Here is an 11,394-nt window from a genome sequence, read left to right as displayed (position 1 = left end):
TCCTTCCTTCCTTCCTTCCTTCCTTCCTTCCTTCCTTCCTTCCTTCCTTCCTTCCTTCCATCCATCCTTCCTTCCCTCCCTCTTTCCCTCCTTCCCTCCTTCCCTTGTTCCCACCTTCCTTCTTCCTTCCCTCCCTCCCTCCCTCTCTCTCTCTCTCTTTCCTTTCCTTTCCTCTCTCTCTCCCTCTCTCTCTCCTTCCTTCTTCTTCTTTTCTTTTCCTTTCTTTTCCTTTTTCTTTCTTTCTCAGTCTCCCTTTGTCTCCCAGACTGGAGTGCAGTGGCGCAATCTCAGCTCATTGCAACCTCCACCTCCCAGGTTCAAGTAATTCTCCCACCTCAGCCTTCTGAATAGCTGGGACTACAGGCATGCGCAATACTCGGCTAATTTTTGTATTTTTAGTAGACGGGGTTTTGCCATACTGGCCAGGCTGGTCTCAAACTCCTGGACTCCAGTGATCCACCCTCCTTGGCCTCCCAAAGTGCTGGGATTACACGCGTGAGCCACCACACCCGGCCTGCACATCATCCTTGACCAAGGGTTGAATTAACTGAGAAGCAACTGTGTCATAATGGCTAAGAACATGTATTTATAATTACTACCGGCTCAAAAGAAGAATCACATAAATTCAACAAAATAAAAGCCACATACAGCAGACCCACAGCTAGTATCATACTAAATGGGGAAAAACTGAAAGCCTTTCCTCTTACATCTGGAACACGACAAGGATGGCTGCGTTTCACCGTTGTTATTCAACATTGTACTGGAAGCCCTAGCTAGAGCAATCAGACAGGCAAAAGAAATAAAGGGCATCCAAATAGGAAAGGAAGAACTCAAATTATCCGTGTTTGCAGATGATATGTTTTTGTTTTGTTTTATTTTGGAAGAAAGGTCTTGCTCTATTGCCCAGCGGTGTGATCTTGGCTCACTGCAACCTCCGCCTCGCAGGTTCAAGCAATTCTCATGCCTCAGCCTTCCAAATAGCTGGGATTACAGGCATGCACCATCCCACCCAGCTAATTTTTGTATATTTAGTAGAGATAGGGTTTCACCATATTGCCCAGGCTGACCTTGAATTCCTGGCCTCATGTGATCTGCCCACCTTAGCCTCCCAAAGTGCTGGGGTTACAGGTGTGAGCCACTACACCTGGCCAATATAATCTTATATTTGGAAAATTTTAAAGACTCCAGCAAAAAACTGTTAGAACTGATATACAAATTCAGTAAAGATGCAAGACCCCTGAGCAACAATAGTGTTCCAGGTTAATTCTTTCTGTTTGTTTGTTTTTGTATTTGAGACAGGGTCTAGCTCTGTCACCTAGGCTGGAGTAATCTTGGCTCACTGCAGCCTCCGCCTCCCAGGCTCAAGCTATCCTCCTATCTCAGCCTCCTTAGTAGCTGGGAATACAGGTGCATGCCACCATACCCAGCTAATTGTGTGTGTGTGTGTGTTTGTGTGTGTGTGGAGACAGGGTGCCACTCTGTTGCCCAGGCTGGTCTCGAAACTCCTGAGCTCAAGTGATCCACATGCCTCGGCCTCCCAAAGTACTGTTATTACAGGCATAAGCTACCACACCTGGCCAGGTTAATTCTTTATATGCTCTCTGCTTATAGAAAGGTCTCAGACACCACTCCTCTGTGTCATGGAAGGAATCTACTCACACTACCATTCCAAACTTTGTCACGTGATTTCAGGTTCGTCGGTTCAATGTTAATGTGTTTCCATTTCTATTTCAGTTAATCAGGTGCTGCTGTTCCTTCTGATTGTGACCCTCTGTGTGATTCTGTATAAGAAAGTTCATAAGGGGACTGTGTCCAAGAATGATGCAGGTGAGCAGACATGGAATTCATTGAGTTGGGATACCCAGGAATGTGGTTTGAATGTGTTCCTCTAGGTCCTTTCAATAGCTGGGTTCAGGGACAAGTGACAACTTGGTCAACTCCCAAAGACCTGCTAGTAGAATATCCGCCCTAGAACACCTTTTCAGTTGAGACCTAGGATGGTCAGTGCTATTCAAACTTTAGCATGTGTGAGAGTTGCATGGAGAGCTTGTTAAAACACAGCACTGGGCCTGCCCACGAGGTGTAGGATCAGTAGGTATGGGGTGGGGCCTCAAGATTTGCATTTCCGATAAGCTCCTGGTTGAGGCTGATGCTGTGGGTTCTTGGACCACAGGGTGAGTGCACTGCTCCACACCCCATCTCTTTGGAGCTTCTAATGACTTTGCTTACAGAAACCGCCCTCTCTCTCCTCTCCCTGCTGGTTCATTCCCATCAGTGCAAGTCAGCCTCATAACTCTCAACTTGAAAATGGCCCTTCATTGGCCCTGTGTTCTCTCCCAGCTGTACTGAGAGCCATGTTTCCGCCCTCGGGGGTGAATTGCCTGAGATGGCACCTTCACAACTCCAATGCACACACAAAGTCAACCTCCATAAAAATCAAAAAGCACTGTTTGTTACATTTTTAATTAATTAATTAATTTTTTTTTTTGAGACAGAATCTCACTCTGTTGCCCCAGCTGGAATACAGTGGCACAATAGCAGCTCACTGCAGTCTTGACCTCCAGGGCTCAAGCAATCCTCTGGCCTCAGCACCCCCAGGAAGTTGAGACTACAGGAGTGTGCCACCACATCCAGCTAATTTTTTGTATTTGTTGTAGAGATGGGTTTCGCCATGCTGCTCAGGCTGGTTTTGAACTCCTGGGCTCAAGCTGTCCTTCCACCTTGGCGTCCCAAAGTGCTGGGATTACAGGCATGAGCTACTGTGCCCAGCTGATTTACTTTTTATATCAATCAAACAAATACACACTTATGGGCTGGCAATGGTGGCTCACACTTATAATCCAGCACTTTGGGAGGCTGAAGCAGGAGGATCACTTGAGTCCAGGTGCTTGAGACCAGCCCAGCCTAGGCAACAGAGCAAGACCCCGTCTGCAGGCACACAAAAAATTACCTGGGCATGGTGGGGCATGCCTGTAGTCCCAGCTACTTGGGAGGCTGGAATGAGAGCATTACTTGAGCCTAGGAGATCTAAGCAGCAGTGAGCCCTGATAGTACCACTGCACTCCAGCTTGGATGACAGAGTGAGACTGAATATAGTTACTTGGTGTGTTACATACATTTATTCCACAGTTTGTTTTTTTTTTTCAGCTAGACACTTAGGGACTGGAAACACAGCAGTGAACAAAACAACATCCCTATTCCCAGGAAGCTGGCATTTCTTTCTGATTATATTTTGTAATTTAAAAATTCATTTAAAAATAATTAAAAGCATGTATAATCTGATCTAAATGAACATAGAATCTGCAAAGAGAATGATTTTCACATGAAGACATATATACAAAAGCTCTTAGGGCATCATTCATAGTAGCCCCAAACTGGAAACAATTCACATGTACATCAACTAGTGAGGAATGCAAAAAATGTAATTCATCCCACACAATGAAATACTTTTCAGCAGTAAAAAGGAACAAATGACTGATACAAGCTGCAATATGGATGAACCTGAAAAAAAATTGTGCTAAATAAAAGAAGTCAGACCCAAAAGACCATATATTGTATGAGTCCATCTGTATGAAATTTCTAGAAAGGGAAAATCTATGGAGACACAGAGCAGATCAGTGGTTGCCTAGAGTGGGAATGGATTGACTGCAGACCAGCCAGCTCAATGGAACTTTCTAAAGCTGGATTGTGGTGATGGTTGTGCAATAAATTTACTAAGCACCATTGAACTGTACACTTACAATGGGTAAATTGAAAAAAATCTGTATTCGTTTGCTTGGGCTACCATAACAAAATAGCACAGACTAGGTGGCTAGACCATAGACACGTATTTTCTCTGGTTCTCTGGAAGTCCAGGATCAAGGTGCAAGCTGGTTTGGTTTCTCCTGAGGTCTCTCTCCTTGGCATGCAGATGGCCGCCTTCTTGCTGTGTCCTCACGTGGCCTTTTCTCTGTGCTGCACTCCTGGTTGTGACCCTCAGCGTGATTCTCCTCTTTTCCTCCTCTTATCAAGACACCAGTCTTACTGGGATAAGGCCTACCAAATGGCTTCATTTTAACTTGATTGCCTCTTTAAAGGCTCTGTCTCCAAGTGCACTGACATCCTGAGATGCTGGGAGCTAAGATGTTAACAAATGGACTCTGGAGGACACAATTCAGTCCATAGCAGTATGTATACCTCAATAAGCTGTTCTAAAAGAGAGAGAGAGAAGGAAGTCACGTAAAGACAAATGTCGTCTGAACTGACTCCACTCTTCACGCTTCAATCCCTGCTCATAAACCAACACATTCGCTCAGCTAATCCCACCACAGACTCCCTTCTTCAGGGAAGGAAGTGGATAGGGTTTAAAACAGTTGTTAAAACAGCTCGAAAGAAATGCACATCCTGACTGACTAATCAGACCTGTACAGAGAAACAAAGCATTTGGACCACATGAATGGATCCGTTATCACATGTTTATCCATTCCGTGTTAAAATTTTTAAAAATCGATGTTATAAAATACCATTCAAACGAATGTAGTGTTGGCATGGAAGAATGCTTGTGGTATGTTAAGTGGGAAAAGGAAGTTGCAGAAGAGACTGAAAAATATGATTCCATTTTGGCTTTTAAATAATAAGTGTTTAAGGTATATATTCTTTTTTTTTTTTTTTTTTTTTTTTTGAGACAGAGTTTCACTCTTGTTGCCCAGACTGGAGTGTAATGGTGCCATCTCGGCTCACCACAACCTCCGCCTCCAGGTTCAAGTGATTCTCCTGCCTCAGCCTCCCAAGTAGCTGGGATTACAGGTATGCACCACCATGCCTGGCTAATTTTGTATTTTTAGGAGAGATGGGGTTTCTCCATGTTGGTCAGGCTGGTCTCAAACACCTGACCTCAGATGATCTGCCCACATCAGCCTCCCAAAGTGCTGGGATTGCAGGTGTGAGCCACCGCGCCTGGCCCAGGTATATATGCTTTAGTATTACCATGAAGAAGGGTTTAGGGGGCACACACCACACTGGTTGTGTTATATATTGTTATAAAGCAGAGGTCTACTTTCGGAGTGGGAGTGAGAGGTCTGCAGAAAACAGTCACAATTTACCAAATACTCTTCTCTTTGGGCTGAAATTTTTTCAATAATTGCATATTACTTTTTATAATTTAAAAAACATTAATTCAAAGAATTAGTGTTCTAAGTTAATGTCCAGAGGTCCTGTGAAGTCCTATGTTCAAGTAAAACATGGCAGCATTCTCTGTAATATCTCCATTGTGACATTGCATGTAATCTCCCAATACTTTTCTTGTGATTAGTGGGCTGGTCACTCACAGCTGTCCCACTTGGGGAGAGGTAAGCTGATACACTTGGCTAAAACAATCCTTATTGGAAATGAATTCTGAGTCATGGCATTAGGAGAGCAGACATTTCCTTTCTTCTAGGAATAGGCGTGGCTTGATCAGAGCTGCTTATGGAATGGACGAAGGCAGTATCATTTCTATTCCATTTTGCCAGCATTGTGATGTTTACTATTTTTGTTAGGCACCAAATAGTTTCCCATAGCCAACCTTTTAATGCTTTGGCTCAGGCACCAGTTGGTACAATGAATCCAAATAGTGGAGCAGATAATTCCTAAAGAAACTGCAAGGATGGAGCATTGATGATGAAGGTACAGTTGATAAGCCTTTCCGCCACATTTCTCCAGTGTGCGTTTGTCCTTCTTTCTGTCCAGGGCAAACTTTTTCGCAGAGAGCAGCATTTTTGCCTTAGGTTAGTGCTCAGTTTCTCTACCTGGCAGAGACCCCTAAGGAGCGTGGCAGTGTCATGTGTTGGCAGCAGAGCTGGACACTCAATGTTTGACCTTCTTCTGGAGTGTCCCCTCTTTTATGAGGATACTTTCCTTTTACCTTGTGCTTCCCACTGTCTGATGAAGGCCTCTGCCTGAGGCTGGCAGCCAGGCACAGCCCCAGCTTTTTGACCCTTCCCTCTTATTCCTCAAGGGCCCTGTTTTCTGCAGCTCATTCATCAATTCCATTTAGTTCATTCCAGCAAACTTTCATTAAGCACTTCCAAAGTGCCAGACTCAGTGAGGATAGTATAATGAGCTTATAGTCTAGTGGAGGAGACAGACACATAAACAGATTCTTCCAGTGCATTGTGGCAAGTGCTCAAATAGAGATATCTAATATTCACTCATCTGTTCAGATTGTATTGAAAATCTACTATGTGCTAGGCACTAGGACAGCTGCAGAGGATACAGAGATGAACAAGATACCCGTCCTCACAGAGCTCCTAGTATAATAGGAGAAAGAGGGAAGACATGCAACCAAATAAATTCCAATGCAATTAATAAATTCAACCATAGGCAAGGCCACAGCATAGAGAAGATGTGTGTTAATTTGTGTAGGGAGCTGTTAAAGGCTTCCCAGAGGATCTGATGTTGATACTGCATTTGGAATGACTATGTAAGGGTTAGCCATGCAGAAAAGGATATGGAAAACATTCCAGGCATTGGGAACATCATGTGCAAAGGCACTAAGATAAGAGTAGTGTTCAGGGAACCACGAGGAGTTTGGTGTTGCTAAAATAGAAGGAGGTGAGGCTGGAGAAGTGAGCAGGGGCTAGATCATGAGGGGCCTTGTGTGCCAGGCGAAGAAATGTGGCTTTACCTTTTAGGAACCAATGAGGAACTTTCCAGCAATGAAGAAACATAGACAAATTCGCATTTTTGGCAGATCACTTCACGGGCAGCAGGTAACATGTCACGTGATACCTCCATAACATTGTAACTTAGTCCAAAAGGAATAATCCTTAAGAAGCTTTCTTTTGGGTTTGTTTATGAAAATAACTCATGGTTTGTATTAGTCTGTTTTCATGCTGCTGATAAAGACATACCTAAGACTGAGGGAAAAAAGAGGTTTAACCGGACTTTCAGTTCCACATGACTGGGGAGGCCTCAGAATCACGTGGGAGGCAAAAGGTACTTCTTACATGGCAGCAGCAGAAGAAAATGAGAGATGCAAAAGTGGAAATCCCCAATAAAACCATAAGATCTCATGAGATTTATTCACTACCATGAGAACAGTATGGGAGAAACCACCCCCATGATTCACGTTATCTCCCACTGGGTCCCTCCCACAACATGTGGAAAATATGGGAGTACAATTCAAGATGAGATTTGGGTGGGGACACAGAGCCAAACCGTATCATTCCGCCCCTGGTCCCTCAAAATCTCATGTCCTCACATTTCAAAACCAATCATGCCTTCCTAACAGTCCCCCAAAGTCTTAACTCATTTCAGCATTAACTCAAAACTTCACAATCCAAAGTCTCATCTGAGACAAGTTCCTTCTGCCTATGAGCCTGTAAAATCAAAAGCAAGCTGGTTACTTCCTCTTCCTAGATATAGTCAGGGTACAGGTATTTGGTAAACACGGCCATTCCAAATGGGAAAAATTGGCCAAAACAAAGGGGTTACAGGCCCCATGCTTGTACAAAATCCAGCAGGGCAGTCAAATTTTAAAACTCCAAAATGATCTCCTTTGGCTCTAGGTCTCACATCCAGGTCATGCTGATGCAAGAGGTGGGTTCCCATGGTCTTGGACAGCTCTACCCTGTGGCTTTGCAGGATACAGCCTCCCTCCCAGCTGCTCTCACAGGCTGGCATTGAGTGTCTGTAGCTTTTCCAGCAACAGTGCAAGCTGTCAGTGGATCTACCATTCTGGGATCTGGAGGATGGTGGCCCTCTTCTCACAGCTCCACTAGGCAGTGCCCCAGTAGGGACTCTGTGTGGGGGCTCTTACCCCACATTTCCTCTGTACTACCCTAGCAGAGGTTCTCCATGAGGCCCCCGCCCCTGCAGCAAACTTCTGCCTGGGCATCCAGACATTTCCATGCATCTTCTGAAATGTAGGTGGAGGTTCCCAAACCCCATTTTTTTACTTCTGTGCACTCAGAGGCTCAACACCATGTGGAAGCTGCCAACGCTTGGGGCTTGCACCTTCTGAAGCCACAGCCCAAGTTCTATGTTGGTCCCTTTCAGCCATGGCTGGAGTGGCTGAGTCGCAGGGCACCAAGTCCCTAAGCTGCATACAGCACAGGACCCTGGGCCCAGCCCACAAAACCATTTTCTCCTAGGCCTCTGGGCCTGTGATGGGAGGGGCAGCTGTGAAGACCTCTGACATGCCTTGGAGACATTTTCCCCATTGTCTTGGGGATTAACATTTTCCTCCTTGTTACTTATGCAAATTTATGCAGCCAGCTTGAATTTCTCCTTAAAAAATGTTTTTTTTTTTTTTTTTTTTTTTTCTATCACATTGTCAGGCTGCAAATTTTCTGAACTTTTATGCTCTACTTCTTTTATAAAACTGGAATGCCTTTAACAGCATCCAAGCCACCTTTTGAATGCTTTGCTGCTTAGAAATTTCTTCCACCAGATATCCTAAATTCTCTCTCTCAAGTTCAAAGTTCCACAAATCTCTAGGGCAGGGGCAGAATCCCCCTGGTCTCTTTGCTAAAACATAACAAAAGTCACCTTTGCTTCAGTTCCCAACAAGTTTCTCATCTACATCTGAGACCACCTCACCCTGGACCTTATTGTCCATGTCTCTAACTGGCTTTTGGTCAAAGCCATTCAACAAGTCTCTAGGAAGTTCCAAGCCTTCCTACATTTTCCTGTCTTCTTCTGACCCCTCCAAACTGTTCCAACCTCTGTTTGTCACCCAGTTCCAAAGTTGCTTCCATATTTGTTGATATCTTTTCAGCAACGTCCCACTCTACAGGTACCAATTTACTGTATTAGTCCGTTTTCATGCTGCTGATAAAGACATACCTGAGACTGAGAAGAAAAAGAGTTTTAATAGGACTTACAGTGCCACATGACTGGAGAGGCCTCAGAATCATGGCAGGAGGTGAAAGGCACTTCTAACATGGCAGCAGCAAGAGAAAGTGAGAGATGCAAAAGCAGAAATCCCTGATAAAACTATCAGATCTCATAACACTTACTCACTAACATGAGAACAGTATGGGGAAAACCACCCCCATGATTCACATTATCTCCCACTTGGTCCCTCCCACAACATGTGGGAATTATGGGGGTACAATTCGAGATGAGATCTGGGTGAGGACACAGAGCCGTACCATATCATGGATACTTTAGTCGCTTTGGAAAGTATAAGAAATATAAATAAAATCAAAATCACTCCTAACTCCATAAATAGACATAGGTCCATTTGCAAATATGTATGTATCAAATTGTGATCAAATACTAGAGAGAATTTTGTATTCTTTTCCTCCTTAACAGTGTTTTATGAGCATTCTCTCATGTCAGTATATATATTATGAAAACAAAATTATTCTAGTGGTGGAAATTTCAGATGCAGTAGCTAGCTGGTAGAAAAGATGTAGAAGGAGAAAGAGGAGGCCATTCAACGTGTCTTAAATTACACAAAACACAGTACCTGGTAGTTAGTTTCAAGGAATGTTTATTGAATGAAATATCAGCTAGAACTACCCTGGACCTCAGGGATAGAGGTTTTCCAAAAAGGATCTGGAAAGAGAAGGGGCAGGGGGAGAAAGGGGGTGGAGAGAGAGAGACACACACACACAGAGAGAGAGAGAGAGAGAGAGAGAGCTTTAAGTAAAAATCAGATGAGTACTTTATAGTGGATACTGGATACTCTACTTATGGATCATTATTCTTCTCCATGGCTGAAAGTTGTATTGTGACACTAAAGTATGATGTTATGGCTTTGGTATTTCATAGCATAGCCAGGCTCAAAAGAAAAATTATTTATCTTGTGCATTACTCGTGCTCTTTCCTTTACCTCCTTCCTCTTGCTGTCAACGTTTGAGAAACTTGACTAGAGTGGGGATAGGAGAGGGAAAATCACGAGTATCTTATAGCAGTGTAGGCAAAGTAAATATTCTGATGCAGGGAAGAGCTGAGGACTGTTGGACAAATGAGGCTTTTCAGTTCTTTCTATGTTTTTTAACTGTGTGTGTGTTTTAGGCTAACCAATTGGCTCCTGTAAGATAGCTCCAAAATAATAGATTTTGTGTTATGATCAAAAGGGCTCGCTGTCTGATGTGCTAGAATCCAACACTATGACCCCGGGTTCTGAGAAAAGCAAAGCTTTTTCTTGTAAATCAACTAACAAGGAGACAGGAGCTTTTAAGGCAGTAATTTTATTAGAAAAGGCTCAGGGGTGGATTCTGGGATTAGTAGGTGGTTGATGGAAGGGAAGAGGAGGTCTAAAAAGTCCTGGGGCATGCACAGTTATCTCTTCATGCTACCTGGTGGGTCTCATGTGCAAATCTGGGAGGAGTTAGTATGAAACACGGGGTGGAAATCCAAGCTGTGACATCAGCAAGCTTGTTCTGAACAAACTTCAGTTGACCAGATTGGCTCCAACTGATTTCAGCCAGTTTCTTAATCTCAGAAGGAGAGAGAGTTTCATCATTTCAGTAATTTTTTTTGTTCTAATCTATCATTCTGCAAACTCAAGAATTTGTATTAGTCATTGGTTTCTTTAGCTCTTTGGGAGTATGGTTTCAATAGTGACATAAACAAAATAGAAGTTTATTTCTTCTCTCAAGTATAAGTCTGATGTATCAGTTCCACAATTATCCAGATCAAGATCCCGTCTATATTATAGTTTTGGTGACCTCAACAAGTAGCTTCCATCTTGTGGTGTCAGCTGGCTACTCTAACTCCTGCCGTCATATCAACAGTCCAGCCAATGGGAAAGGGGAAAGGCAACAGGGTAGGTGAGCATTCCTTTGAAGGGTAGACCCAGCAGTGGCACATTACTAGCATCCCATTGGTCAGAACTTAATCATATAGAGCTGCACAGGAGTCTGGTAAACCAGTCTTTGTGGTTGGCTATGTGTCAGCTAAAATTCCAAAGTTCTTTTCTAAGGGAGGACAGAACGACTAGATATTGGAGAACAATCAGCAGCCTCTTCCACACTATGCCATCTTCCCCCAGGAGTGTGGAAGATGCATTAAACTGGCTCTACTGTGAAATTCTTTCATGTTCCAAGACACCAATTTTGTTGTTTCCAGATGATGAATCCGAGACTCCTGAAGAACTGGAAGAAGAGATTCCTGTGGTGATTTGTGCTGCAGCAGGGAGGATGGGTGCCACTATGGCTGCCATTAATAGCATCTACAGCAACACTGACGCCAACATCTTGTTCTATGTAGTGGGACTCCGGAATACTCTGACTCGAATACGGTAAGTTGTGTCTTGCAGACTTTGGCACTTTCTGTTTCCTTTCCCTCCCTCCCTCCCCCCACTCCCTCGCTCCCTCCCTCTTCTTCTTCATCTTTCCTTCTTTCTTTCTTTCTTTCTTTCTTTCTTTCTTTCTTTCTTTCTTTCTTTCTTTCTTTCTTTCTTTCTTTCTTTCTTTCTTTCTT

General features: G+C 43.7%; 1 protein-coding gene across 8 annotated transcripts in view; it reads left to right on the top strand.

Moving 5' to 3' along the window:
- The window catches only part of GLT8D2 (glycosyltransferase 8 domain containing 2), a 74,440-nt gene that overhangs the window by 48,439 nt on the left and 14,607 nt on the right, over positions 1-11,394 (top strand). For 7 of the 8 annotated variants that reach the window (XM_023190169.1, XM_023190106.1, XM_023190272.1 and 4 more), the window contains 2 exons: positions 1,735-1,827; positions 11,041-11,212. In XM_023190169.1, coding sequence (XP_023045937.1) covers positions 1,735-1,827; positions 11,041-11,212 — 265 coding nt within the window. Of the gene's footprint in view, positions 1-1,734; positions 1,828-6,664; positions 6,729-11,040; positions 11,213-11,394 lie in introns of those variants that run through there. The other variant, XM_023190494.1, reaches the window with a different exon arrangement.

This window comes from Piliocolobus tephrosceles, chromosome 10, assembly GCF_002776525.5.
Source record: "Piliocolobus tephrosceles isolate RC106 chromosome 10, ASM277652v3, whole genome shotgun sequence".
NCBI lineage: Eukaryota > Metazoa > Chordata > Mammalia > Primates > Cercopithecidae > Piliocolobus > Piliocolobus tephrosceles.
This window is presented reverse-complemented; position numbering and strand designations above follow the sequence as displayed.